The 10,485-nt window shown below is 43.2% G+C and overlaps 1 protein-coding gene across 5 annotated transcripts in view; it reads left to right on the forward strand.

The window, feature by feature from the left end:
• TPD52L1 (tumor protein D52-like 1) overlaps positions 1 to 2,903 on the forward strand; it is an 84,223-nt gene extending 81,320 nt beyond the window's left edge. For 2 of the 5 annotated variants that reach the window (XM_012720811.1, XM_012720862.1), the window contains one exon: positions 2,309 to 2,903. In XM_012720811.1, coding sequence (XP_012576265.1) covers positions 2,309 to 2,431 — 123 coding nt within the window. In that variant the 3' untranslated portion in view covers positions 2,432 to 2,903. The remainder of the gene's footprint in view (positions 1 to 2,308) is intronic. The other 3 variants (XM_012720921.1, XM_012720962.1, XM_004673827.2) reach the window with 2 other exon arrangements.
• The last annotated feature ends 7,582 nt before the right edge of the window (positions 2,904 to 10,485 follow it).

Consider the following 10,485-nt stretch of genomic DNA (forward strand, 5'->3'; position numbering starts at 1 on the left):
TATTCTGTTATACAAGATAGGAAGCACAGGTAAGTAACTTAAATGTTTTTATGCAGAGAGCAATTATAGTTGGGGCCAAAGTGACTGATTCTTGAATGAAAGCCTGTTGTGAAGAGGAGGGTTCTGGAGAGGTTTTTTGCACATGTCTTTGCTAAAGCAGGTCCTTACCTAAAGAGTACTTACTGTGTTGTGTAGTCATTAAACCCACATAGTTAGAAAACCTCTTTATTTTACTCTCCTCTTGCTTACTTGCATTACTTCAAAATACTCCCCTTGCTTTCAATTATTCTGTTTTGATTTGAGAAAATCTAGGGCTAGAGAAGAAGAATGAAACAGAACTCAGAAGAAAATGTCCATAACTGAATTCACCTGATTCAAACATCCGTGTGATTTCTATTGCCAAAAAAAAAAGAAAAGGAATTAAAAAAAAAAAAGTGAGGAGTTGGAGGGAATGGGAAGCAGTAATATGTTTTATTACTGTCAATTTATTATAGCAATATACTATATTACAGCTATTGGTCTTATTTCCCCAGGAAAGAAATAAACATAATGAAAAGCACATAATTAAAAACAATCACCCCTTCTTCCCAGTGCTAAGATAACAGATAATTAGTACTCTTGCAAAAGTTTGCCAGCTGAGGTTTGGGGGCTAAATCCAGCTGGTCACCCATTTCTTTTTTAAATATTTATTTTATTTATTTATGCACATAAGAACTGGGGTACAGGCCAGAAGTATGGTGGGGGGGGGGTGGCAGAGAGAGGATTCACCAGACACAGTGTGTGGAGCAGAACAGGCAGACTGATGGAATACACTGCTGAGGGGAGCAAGGGGCGGGTCAGAAGAGGTCTGCCACGCCATGTGGGTCAGCTCCGGGGCTGGGGATCAAACTTATGCCACTGTGGCTGTGGACAGCTTCACAGTGCTGCACTTAAACCTGTTGCACCATTAGGGAAGGCCCTGATCACTCATTTCTGAATGGCCAGGAGGTTGAGGACAGCTTTTACATTTTTTTTTAATGGCTAAAAAAGTCAAAGGGAGAATTATATTTTGTGAGATGAAGACATTACATAACATTTATATTTATGTGTCCATATATTGTGTTTTGAGAACACAACTGTGCTTATGCACTTACTTGTTAACTAAAGCTGCTTTCAGTAGTAACTGGCTTGAGTATTTGTGACAGAGATTATCTGGTTCCCAAGTTTAAATTATTACTATCTGACACTTTCCAAAACTAGTTTTCTGATTTGGAGCTTAGTGTAAAAAATTCAACTTTGTAATTGAATTTAAAGAGGCAAATAGGGATTTTAGTGACAACTGGAGAAAAGTGTGTGTTTGTTTTGCAGTGAATGAACTGCTTTTACACCCTGGCTGTTTTTTAAAGAGCAGATGAGACAGTGAAGGGTTAAATGGCCCAGTGAGATTTATTGAGATTTATATTTCTGTGCACAATCACTTTAGAGACAGTGTAGCATAAAAAGCAATTTGGGATGGCAAAATTATCTATTCTATACCTTCCTTTTCCTCAAAAGTGTTTTTCATATTGTTAATAACCATTAAGACAAGCTTGATCATTTGCATTAAACATTTTGGACCACTACATGTTCCTTCCTGGACATTTTTCAAAATACTTCACCATATTTCTTGATTCTAGATTGATTTCTCCATGATTCTCTTTAGCACCAGTAACAAGAACACAAAAAAAGGGGACCTTGCAAAGCATCATGACTTTGCATTTTTAGGAATATTAGTCCTCTAACAATAATTGTGTAGAAAGAAGTGAAATGACCATGCTTAAGATTTGATTTGAGTTCTCCAGCTCTCAAAAAAATGACCAGAAATATCATAAAATTGAGCCTCTTTGCCTTTTTCAAGAACTGTTTGTCAGAAAGCAAGGTTGTTTTGCTAAATCTCAAGTACAAAACCTAAATTGAAGTCACTTAAATATGTCCACATATTGGTAACATTGAGGGATTTTATCTAAAATTCGTTATCTTGATTAAATCGGTTCTCTTCGTGTGTAGATGGAACTTAACCCACGCTTCTAGGCATGGTCCTGGAGGGCTTGACAATCTTAGCTGTAGAGGAGGTGTACAAAAACGTTTGAATCCTCCCCCAGGACCCAAGTATGAATGCCTCCTAGCACTCTGCCAGAAGAAACATCTTCTCTCCATCCTTTTTATCTTTTCAAGAAACCACTGATTTCGGGACTTGAAAGTAATCAAACTTTGGCTCTCATAAAAAAAAAAAACACTGCAGAATAATAGTTAATGACTGTTTTATCGATTGTGTCTCTGCCGGTTTCAGACGAAAGTAGGCGGGACGAACCCTGGGGGAGGCAGCTTTGAAGAGGTGCTCAGCTCCACGGCACAGGCCAGCGCCCAGAGCGCGGAGACTGCCAGGCGCCCCGAAGAGGAGCCGCCCTGCTAGGGCCCCGCGACCCCTGCCGCCCCGCGGCCGCCTGCGTACCCCGCTGGAAAGACCAAATTCCCACTGGGAAAGACCCAGGCTTTGACCTTGTTCTTATGCCCTTTCCACAGTTTAATACAATAATTTCCATTTGTATTTGTGTTAATCATGGTGCCACTTGACCATCACACGTCAAAATTTTGATTGTCATATTTAAAATATCCCCAACTTAAGAACACAGTGGGTCTTAACCGTCTTCGTGTAACTGAACATGTATTTCCAAACACGAAGCTATTGATTGTTTGCTTTGATTTCTGCTTGGACTCCTACACAATATGCATGTCTTTGAAGGCTGAGTGAACCCCACTTTCAGTTCAGCCTGATCTCGGGGACTGGGGCTCTTTCTGCTGTCTCCAGCAATGGGATGACTCACTGAAGATTTCATCTAACTGCTTGTGATCGCCTTCACGTGTGTCAATTATGTTTGTTTACTTAAGCAATTAAAATAATTGATTTTAACGATGACTCTGAATTCTTACTTTTGTCTTAGAGGGTGATAGCTATGATTCTGAAGATAACGTTTTAAATCAAATTCTGCTGATATAGTGAAAATGAGAAAGTTTTTGTAATAATACCCCTAGTTACCTAAAGATGCCGAAACAACCTCCAATTCTGAAATTCTCTTAAATCTACATAGAGTAGGACTTAATCCAGGGAAGAGCTGTCTCAAAAGAGGGCATAGCTAGAAAATGGGGAAAAGCAGAATCTGGAAGCTCTTCCCATTTATAAATTATAAACAAGAGTGAAAAAAGCATCACAACCATATAATCAGTTATTTTTCCAACATTTTAAAAAGGTTTATTAGGGAAAGGTAAAAAGAAAATGTACCACCATCATTACAGGTGCACAGGATTGCTGCCCGGTTTTGCAAGCGGAAATACTGTGAGACGAAACAGCTGTGTGTTCGCTAGCAGGCAGGGTAGCTGCTTATAATCAGATTTCTGCATTAACTTTTACCCTCCGGATTCTGTCTTCTCTTCTTTTCTAAGTGGAAACAAACGTTCATTTTTTAGTATGTTGTGTAGGGCAACACCCGCTGATAAAGACACAGGAGTCGTGGAGCAGGCTACATAATGTAGGGTGCTGCTCAAGAACAAGATCCTGGCCTTTTTATTGATAAACTAGTCACACAGCATTAGTCATAAGAGGAAGCAGAAAAAGAGGGAGAAGTAGAAGAAGCTGGGGAAGGGTGGAACTATATATCTCATCTGCTGATTCCTTGGTATGTAGATCAAGCCCTGACTCCCCAGTCAAACAGCAAGGCCTTCCACTGATCAGCTTCTGGGGTCCTTCATTATAGATCAGTCACCAGCACCGCCTCCTGTCCCCCAGGTGTTCCCGGTCATACCTCATGATGCAGACCCTTCCCAGGGTGAGCCAGCTTTATGCTCTCAATCCATGTGAAAGGTTCCTCATAGAGTTGGGCTCCTGCTTTAGGAATAAAACTGTAGATAATAAAATGGAGGCTGGATAAGCCACCCAGCATTAGCAGACCCACATAGTAGAGAGGTGTATCCTACAGCTACAACTTTTTTTTTTTTTTAAAGATTTATTTATTTATTCATACAGAACTGGGGTACAGGCCAGAGGCTCAGGGGCGGTGAGAGGCTTCACCAGAGACAGAGTGGGGAGCAGAACAGGCAGATCCACGAAGTACACTGCTGAGGGAAGCAGCGGGCGGGTCAGGAGAGGTCTGGCTCGCCATGTGGTCTCCTCCGGGGCAGGCGGCAGGCGGGAATCGAACTCATGCGGAAGTGGCTTCAGATTCTCAGTGCTGTGCTTTAACCCGCTGCGCCACCAGGGAGGGCCCAGCTACAACTTTTAAATGTACGCTGAACAGACCTAACTGAAATACACACTTAATATGTATAATGTATAGAGCCCATGTAGTACCCATGTATGTCAGCATGTTAATTCTCTTTTAAAATTTATTGTGAAATAGAAATGAATAAATGTGACATTGAAATAAAGTCATCTAAACAAGTTTATTCAGATTAACAGAGTGGGTAAGACAGTCCATTCACATAACTGAAAATAAAGCTGCTTGGGAATCACATAAACTCTGAGATCTTAGCAGAGATAGGTATAGGGTGTTGAGTTGTGCCACAGAGAACAAATGGGATCCAAACCCCCTGCCTTCAGGGCGTCTAGACATTCTCCCTAATTTATTCTTCTTGCCTGTTGGTTGAAGCCAAACCTCGTAGGAGCCATGAAAGTTTTGTTTCCCAGATTTGACCGCGGCCTCCAGCACAGGTGGCCAGCACAGGTGGCCTAGTAGATAACATGCAGCCTTGAGAGGTGGCCCACATGTGCAAAGAGCATTAAATAACTTGTAACCTTGATGCATGGTTCACATGCGGGAAACACACTGGGCTTAAACATGGCCCTGTGATACCAGGCTTTGTCTATAAAAGCTGTTAGCTTACACATGCAAAGGGCTCCTGGGGAGGGGGGAGGGGGCGCCCCCTGATGGACTGAGGCTTCTGGACACTGCTGCTGTTGCTACTGCTGCTGTCACCTCTGATACTATTTATTGCTGCCTTTGCTGCTGCTGCTACTGTGGGGAATGAGGGGTGGGGGTGGGGCAGAGAGTCAAGGTGGCCAAGGGGCCTGCCACCACTGGGTAGGGGCAGAGCTGCTGCTGCCGAAGCCACTGGGCCAGCCCAGCCAGCCAGGTAATCTGATGCTACCCGTGCATCCCCTGTTGCTTCAATAAAGACTTGCCCTGGCCCCACTGAGGGGCTTCGAGGCCTTCATTCTCATCTGTAACCACTGAGAACCAGACAAGTTTGGAGCTGAGACCCTACACCTGTCCAGCAGTCCGGTGATTATGGCTCTCCCAGTGACAGGGGCTATCAGTCTGTATCCTGCCCGTGCTGACCTGGATATTTGAACTGGTCTTTTATAATGTCACTACCACCTTTTAGAACACACTCAGCATACTGCATTGTGAGAAAACGCAGAGGTAGGGGGCCCTCTCTGGTGGCACATCAGGTTAAAGTGCAGCACTATAAAGCCAGCTGCAGCCACTGCAACACGAGTTTGATCCCAGGCCTGGGAGCTGAACCACATGGCGGGCAGACCTCTCCTGACCTGCCCGCTGCTCCCCTCAGCAGTGTATTTTGTCATTCTTTCTGTTCTGCTCCCCACTGTCTCTGGTGAATCCTCTGACCGCCCCTGCATCTTATCCTGTACCCCAGTTCTGTATCTGTAAATAAATAAATATTTTTTTAAAAAAGGAGATGCAGAAATACGGTGCTACAACAAATATCTTCATTCACCAACAAATATCTGTACACAATAGTCTCATCTGTACAATCAGAAAACAGTAATAAAATTGAACAGAAAAACAATCAAGAAAATGAGTGTTGTCATTCTTCAAAAGTTCTAATCACATCAGTATTTAAAAACTGCTGTGACACTTCTATTAACTGAAAAGTGTTTTTAATTCTATCTGATCTGGGAGTGAGAGAATGGCCAAGACAGAAGACTCTTTTTTCATGTTGTCAGAGATGTGTGTGAAGAAGCCACATCATTCTAATTAGGAAAATCAAATCAGCTGTTTGTAAATAGCAGCTTCAGTGTAGAGATTTCATTTCCTAACTGCCTAAACACCAAGAGCTGCCTATTTCTCCCTCCTTCAGCACATATAGCTCATCCTGAACTGACAGGCTGTTGAGTTTCCCTGTTAAGTGCAGCTGGGCTCAGTTCTCATGCAGTGTGAGTATTCCAGACGTGCTAAAAGGCATTTGCACACGATGAACTTAATCTTGTCCTAGCATATCAAAATTACTATACACAAAAGGTATCACAACAAAGAATGTTAAGAATTTCAGCTTGAATTGTCCATTACAATTTAGGCTGTTTTGTTTTTTGTTTTTTTTAAAAGATTTGTTTATTTATGTTTACAGAACTGGGGTACAAGTCAGAAGTGTGGTGGTGAGAGACTTCACCAGAGACAGAGAGGGGAGCAGAACAGGCAGATTGATGAAGTACACTGCTGAGGAGAGCAGCGGGCGGGTCAGGAGAGGTCTGCCAGCACCATCTGGATTACCTCTGGGGCAGGAAGTTTCAAACTGATACTGAAGTGGCCTTAGCTTCTTAGTGCTGTACTTTAACCCGCTGCATCACCAGGGAGGGCCAGAGCCCTGGATTTTTAATAGAGTAAGAAATTCTGTAATGTTATCACTTGCCACCTATTTTTTTAAGATTTATTTTTTATTTATATGTGCATACAAGAATTGGGCTGTAGGCTAGAGGTGTGGGGGGTGAGAGGATTCATCAGAGACAGTGGGGAGGAGAACCGTCAGATTCACTGAAATATAATGCTGAGGAGAGTGGCAGGCAAGATGAGAGATTAGTTGCACCATGTGGATTAGCTTCCTGGTGGTAGATTGAGTTTGTGTTGCTGTGGCTAGCAATAGCTTGATAGTGCTGGAACTTTAACTTTTGCACCAGTAGGGAGACCCACCAATTGCCAATTTTAAATACTGCTGAAATGATAGGGAATATTCATAAATTGATGGCACGATGTAACCGGGGTCTGAAGCCAAAAACTGTTACAGATGGCGCCCCTGGAGGGGAGTACTGGTGAGGATGAATAGTACCAGGTGGATTAGGATTAATGCTTAAGGGTGGAAACCCAGGTAAGAAATATAGGGACTGCAGAAGCAACCCCCAGGATTTAGCGTTCATGATTTTGATGTTTTGGACCTTCAGAGATTCCACGGTCATCCATTTCTGCCCCCACCATGGTGAACGTCTAGAAGCCTGTTGTGGGCCTCTGAAGGCCATGGAAAGGCTTCCCACAGCCAACCACCGAGAAGAAAAATTGAGAGGTTTTGCAGGTAGCAGAGCGACTGAAACTGTTTCTAGTTTTCCTGATGTTACAACTTGTAAGGGAAGGGGAAGAGTGGAGCCAGGTGCTTTATGGGTTGCTGTGTGGGGGCTATTTGTTGAGTTGATCAGCTGCAGCTGCTGTTGCTGGGGGGGGGGGGGGGGCTGTGCTGGGCATTTCCCAGCTCTGGGGAGTATCTCCTGTTGTGTTTTCTGTTGTCCTTAAGAGTTGGATCCCAGCCTCTGCACTGACTGCTACATACTCTAGGTCTTCAGTAGTGGAAGATGCTATCTTGGGAGTCTTTGTTTGGGGCTTTGAAACACTAGACACTGCTCCAGGTGAGGTAAATGGCCATCTGTAGCCTCAGTGACTTTGTATTCCCTGTTTGTTAAATAAATCCCATTACTGTTGTTCTCTGAAACTGAGTGGTTGTGCAATTGAGTGCATGGGTGAAGAACTCAGTGACCAGTAAAGTATTTGGGCAGTTTTAGTGCCCCTTGCTGCCCTAAAGATATATATTCTCATATCGCTACCATAAAGAATATATACATATACATATATGTATGTATCAAATCAAAACAAACCAAAAATAATATAAATGTAAGTCTCCCATAGAAGTCACCTTCAATCTTATTTTTAATATGAACACTGACAAGTTACTTAAATGAAAATGTTAAGGGCAGAATATGGTTGGTCACAGGCATTTCTTTCATCAGTTATGTATCCCACATAATGCATCAACATAAGATTTTGAGATAAACAATTGGGGCATTCTATTAGAACCAAAGTTTTTCAAATACAAGGGTACTGGAATTATGTAACAGCTGGAGGAATGCCAGTCCACAAAAGAAAAACACAACAAGGAATCCGTCTCTGTTGAGTTCAACCCAAGAATAATTTGTTTACTCAGTATTATAATTCTAAGGTTTGTTATTGAAAACACCAATTCTAGGCAAGTAGCAGATATCTTTTGTGAATAAAAAAGTTTTTGTTTTTTTTTAAAGATTATTTGTGCATACAGAACTGGGGTACAGGCCAGAGGTGCAGGGGCGGTGAGAAGATTCACCAGAGACAGAGTGGGGAGCAGAACAGGCAGATAGACGAAGTACATTGCTGAGGGGAGCAGTGGGCAAGACCAGAGAGGTCTGCTGCAACATGTGGATCACCTCCAGGGCAGGCGGGGATCGAACTCATGCAGAAGTGGCTTTAGCTTCTTAGTGCTGCGCTTTAACCCACTGCACCACCATGGAGGGCCCTAAAAAAGGTTTTTTAAGTGCTAATGCTCAAATATTTGTAGACATTGGCTGGTGAAATCAGTTAGTATGTTCTTTTGATGATCATTACTTTGCTCTTAGAAATGATAATTACACAACATTACATAGTCTTTTAAAAAATATTTATGCATACAAGAATTGGGGTACTGACCAGAGGTACAGGGGGTTGAGGGGATTCACCAGAGACAGAGTGGGGTGCAGAACAGGGAGATCAACTGAAACACACTGCTGAGCGAAGCAGTGGGAGAGACAGGAAAGGTTTACCCCGCCATGTGGTTCATCTCCCTAGCCAGGGATTGAACTCATGCTGCAGTGGCTATGGATAGGTTCAACCTGCTGCGACACTCAGGGGAGCTTTAACCCACTGCGACACTCAGGGGAGCCCACCTTTTTGCTTTTGAATACATTGCTTTACTAAGGGAATGTAGGTCTAAAACCCCAGTTGGTAGATAGACTGAAAATGAGGAAATGGTTAGCATTAAGTCTGACCCACAGCAGCTTCCAAAGTCTGTAGCTTATGAAAATGACAGCAGGCAAAACTTCCCAAATAAAGCTCCAGGACTGCAGATATCCTCTGGTCATACTTAAACACTTTCTGGGGCCACGTGCATATTCTGAAGGCAGGAGAAACACCTGAAATGCTTATAGATTCTGCTTTCCTATGAACCGTATCTACTAACCATTTACCACTTTTTAAAAGTGGGTTCTCTTGGTCAACAGTATTTCACTGCCGAGTACCACTTTGCTTTTCAACACAGAGCACCTGTGTTGTGCACGTGGGCCACTCCTGAAGACTGCACACCTTGCTTCCTGCAGATTGGTGTATCCATGGATACAGCCAGGAGTTTCCAAAGAAACGGTGCTTAGGAGTCTCACCATGCTAGCCTTTTACTTCTTCAAATGGAAACTGACATGTAAATTAAAGGGACAGGCATCACTGCTAGCACTGAAACTGGGCCGGTTTGCCCACAGCCTTCCTTTCCTCACCATGCACTGACTTTGCATCGTTTTTTAAAAAAAATATTTTATTTTTGCACAGAAGTGGGGTGCAGGCTAGAGGTTGGGGGGAGGGTTAGGAGTCACCAGAGAGACTGGGGAGCAGAACAGGGGGATCTACTGAGATACCTTGCTAAGTGGAGCAGTAGGTATGAAAAGAGAGGTCTGCTGTACCATGTGGGTCAGCTTCTTGGCCGGGGATCAAACTCAGGCCCTTGCGGTGGGCTTTCATAGTGTTATTGCTGAGACATAAGTCTAGGCCACCAGAGAGGTCCAGTTGTGCATTACTCACTTATTTTTTTTTTTAAAGATTTATTTATGCATACAAGAGCCGAGTGTATGCCAGAGGTACAGAAGGTGAGAGGATGACCAGAGACAGAGTGGGGGCCCAAACAGGCAGATTCACTGAAATACACTGCTGGGGGGGGGGAGTGGGAGAGGCAGGAGACGTCTGCTGTACCATGTGGGCCACCTCCATGGTGGGGGATCACACGCATGCTGTGGTGGCTGTTGATAGCTTCATAGAGCTGCACTTTAACCACCTGTGCCACCAGAGAGGCCACGTTGCATCATTTAGAAATAAGTGGGCAGACAGAAAACAGGAAGAAATCCAATGTGGTCTTATATAGCCCTGGCATAAATTGCAGTGACCCTAAGGATACTCTTGTTTTCTGCACCAGTGATACATATTTTAATAACCAAGAGCTGAAGATTTGTAAATCAGGGAATAAATACAGAGAGGAAGATAAGTGGTATCTGAAACTGTATGTGCCCGATTTATTTTCCTAAATGAGAACTGAGGAACGGGAGGCAGAACCCGTTAGTAGGTTCCCGAGTCTATGATCAATAACATAAAGCAGTTAAATTAAGTATTTTACTCCAGACAGTGAACATCTGAATAAAGCAGC

This window comes from Condylura cristata, unplaced genomic scaffold, assembly GCF_000260355.1.
Source record: "Condylura cristata isolate star-nosed mole 26May11 unplaced genomic scaffold, ConCri1.0 scaffold00001, whole genome shotgun sequence".
NCBI classification, from domain to species: domain Eukaryota; kingdom Metazoa; phylum Chordata; class Mammalia; order Eulipotyphla; family Talpidae; genus Condylura; species Condylura cristata.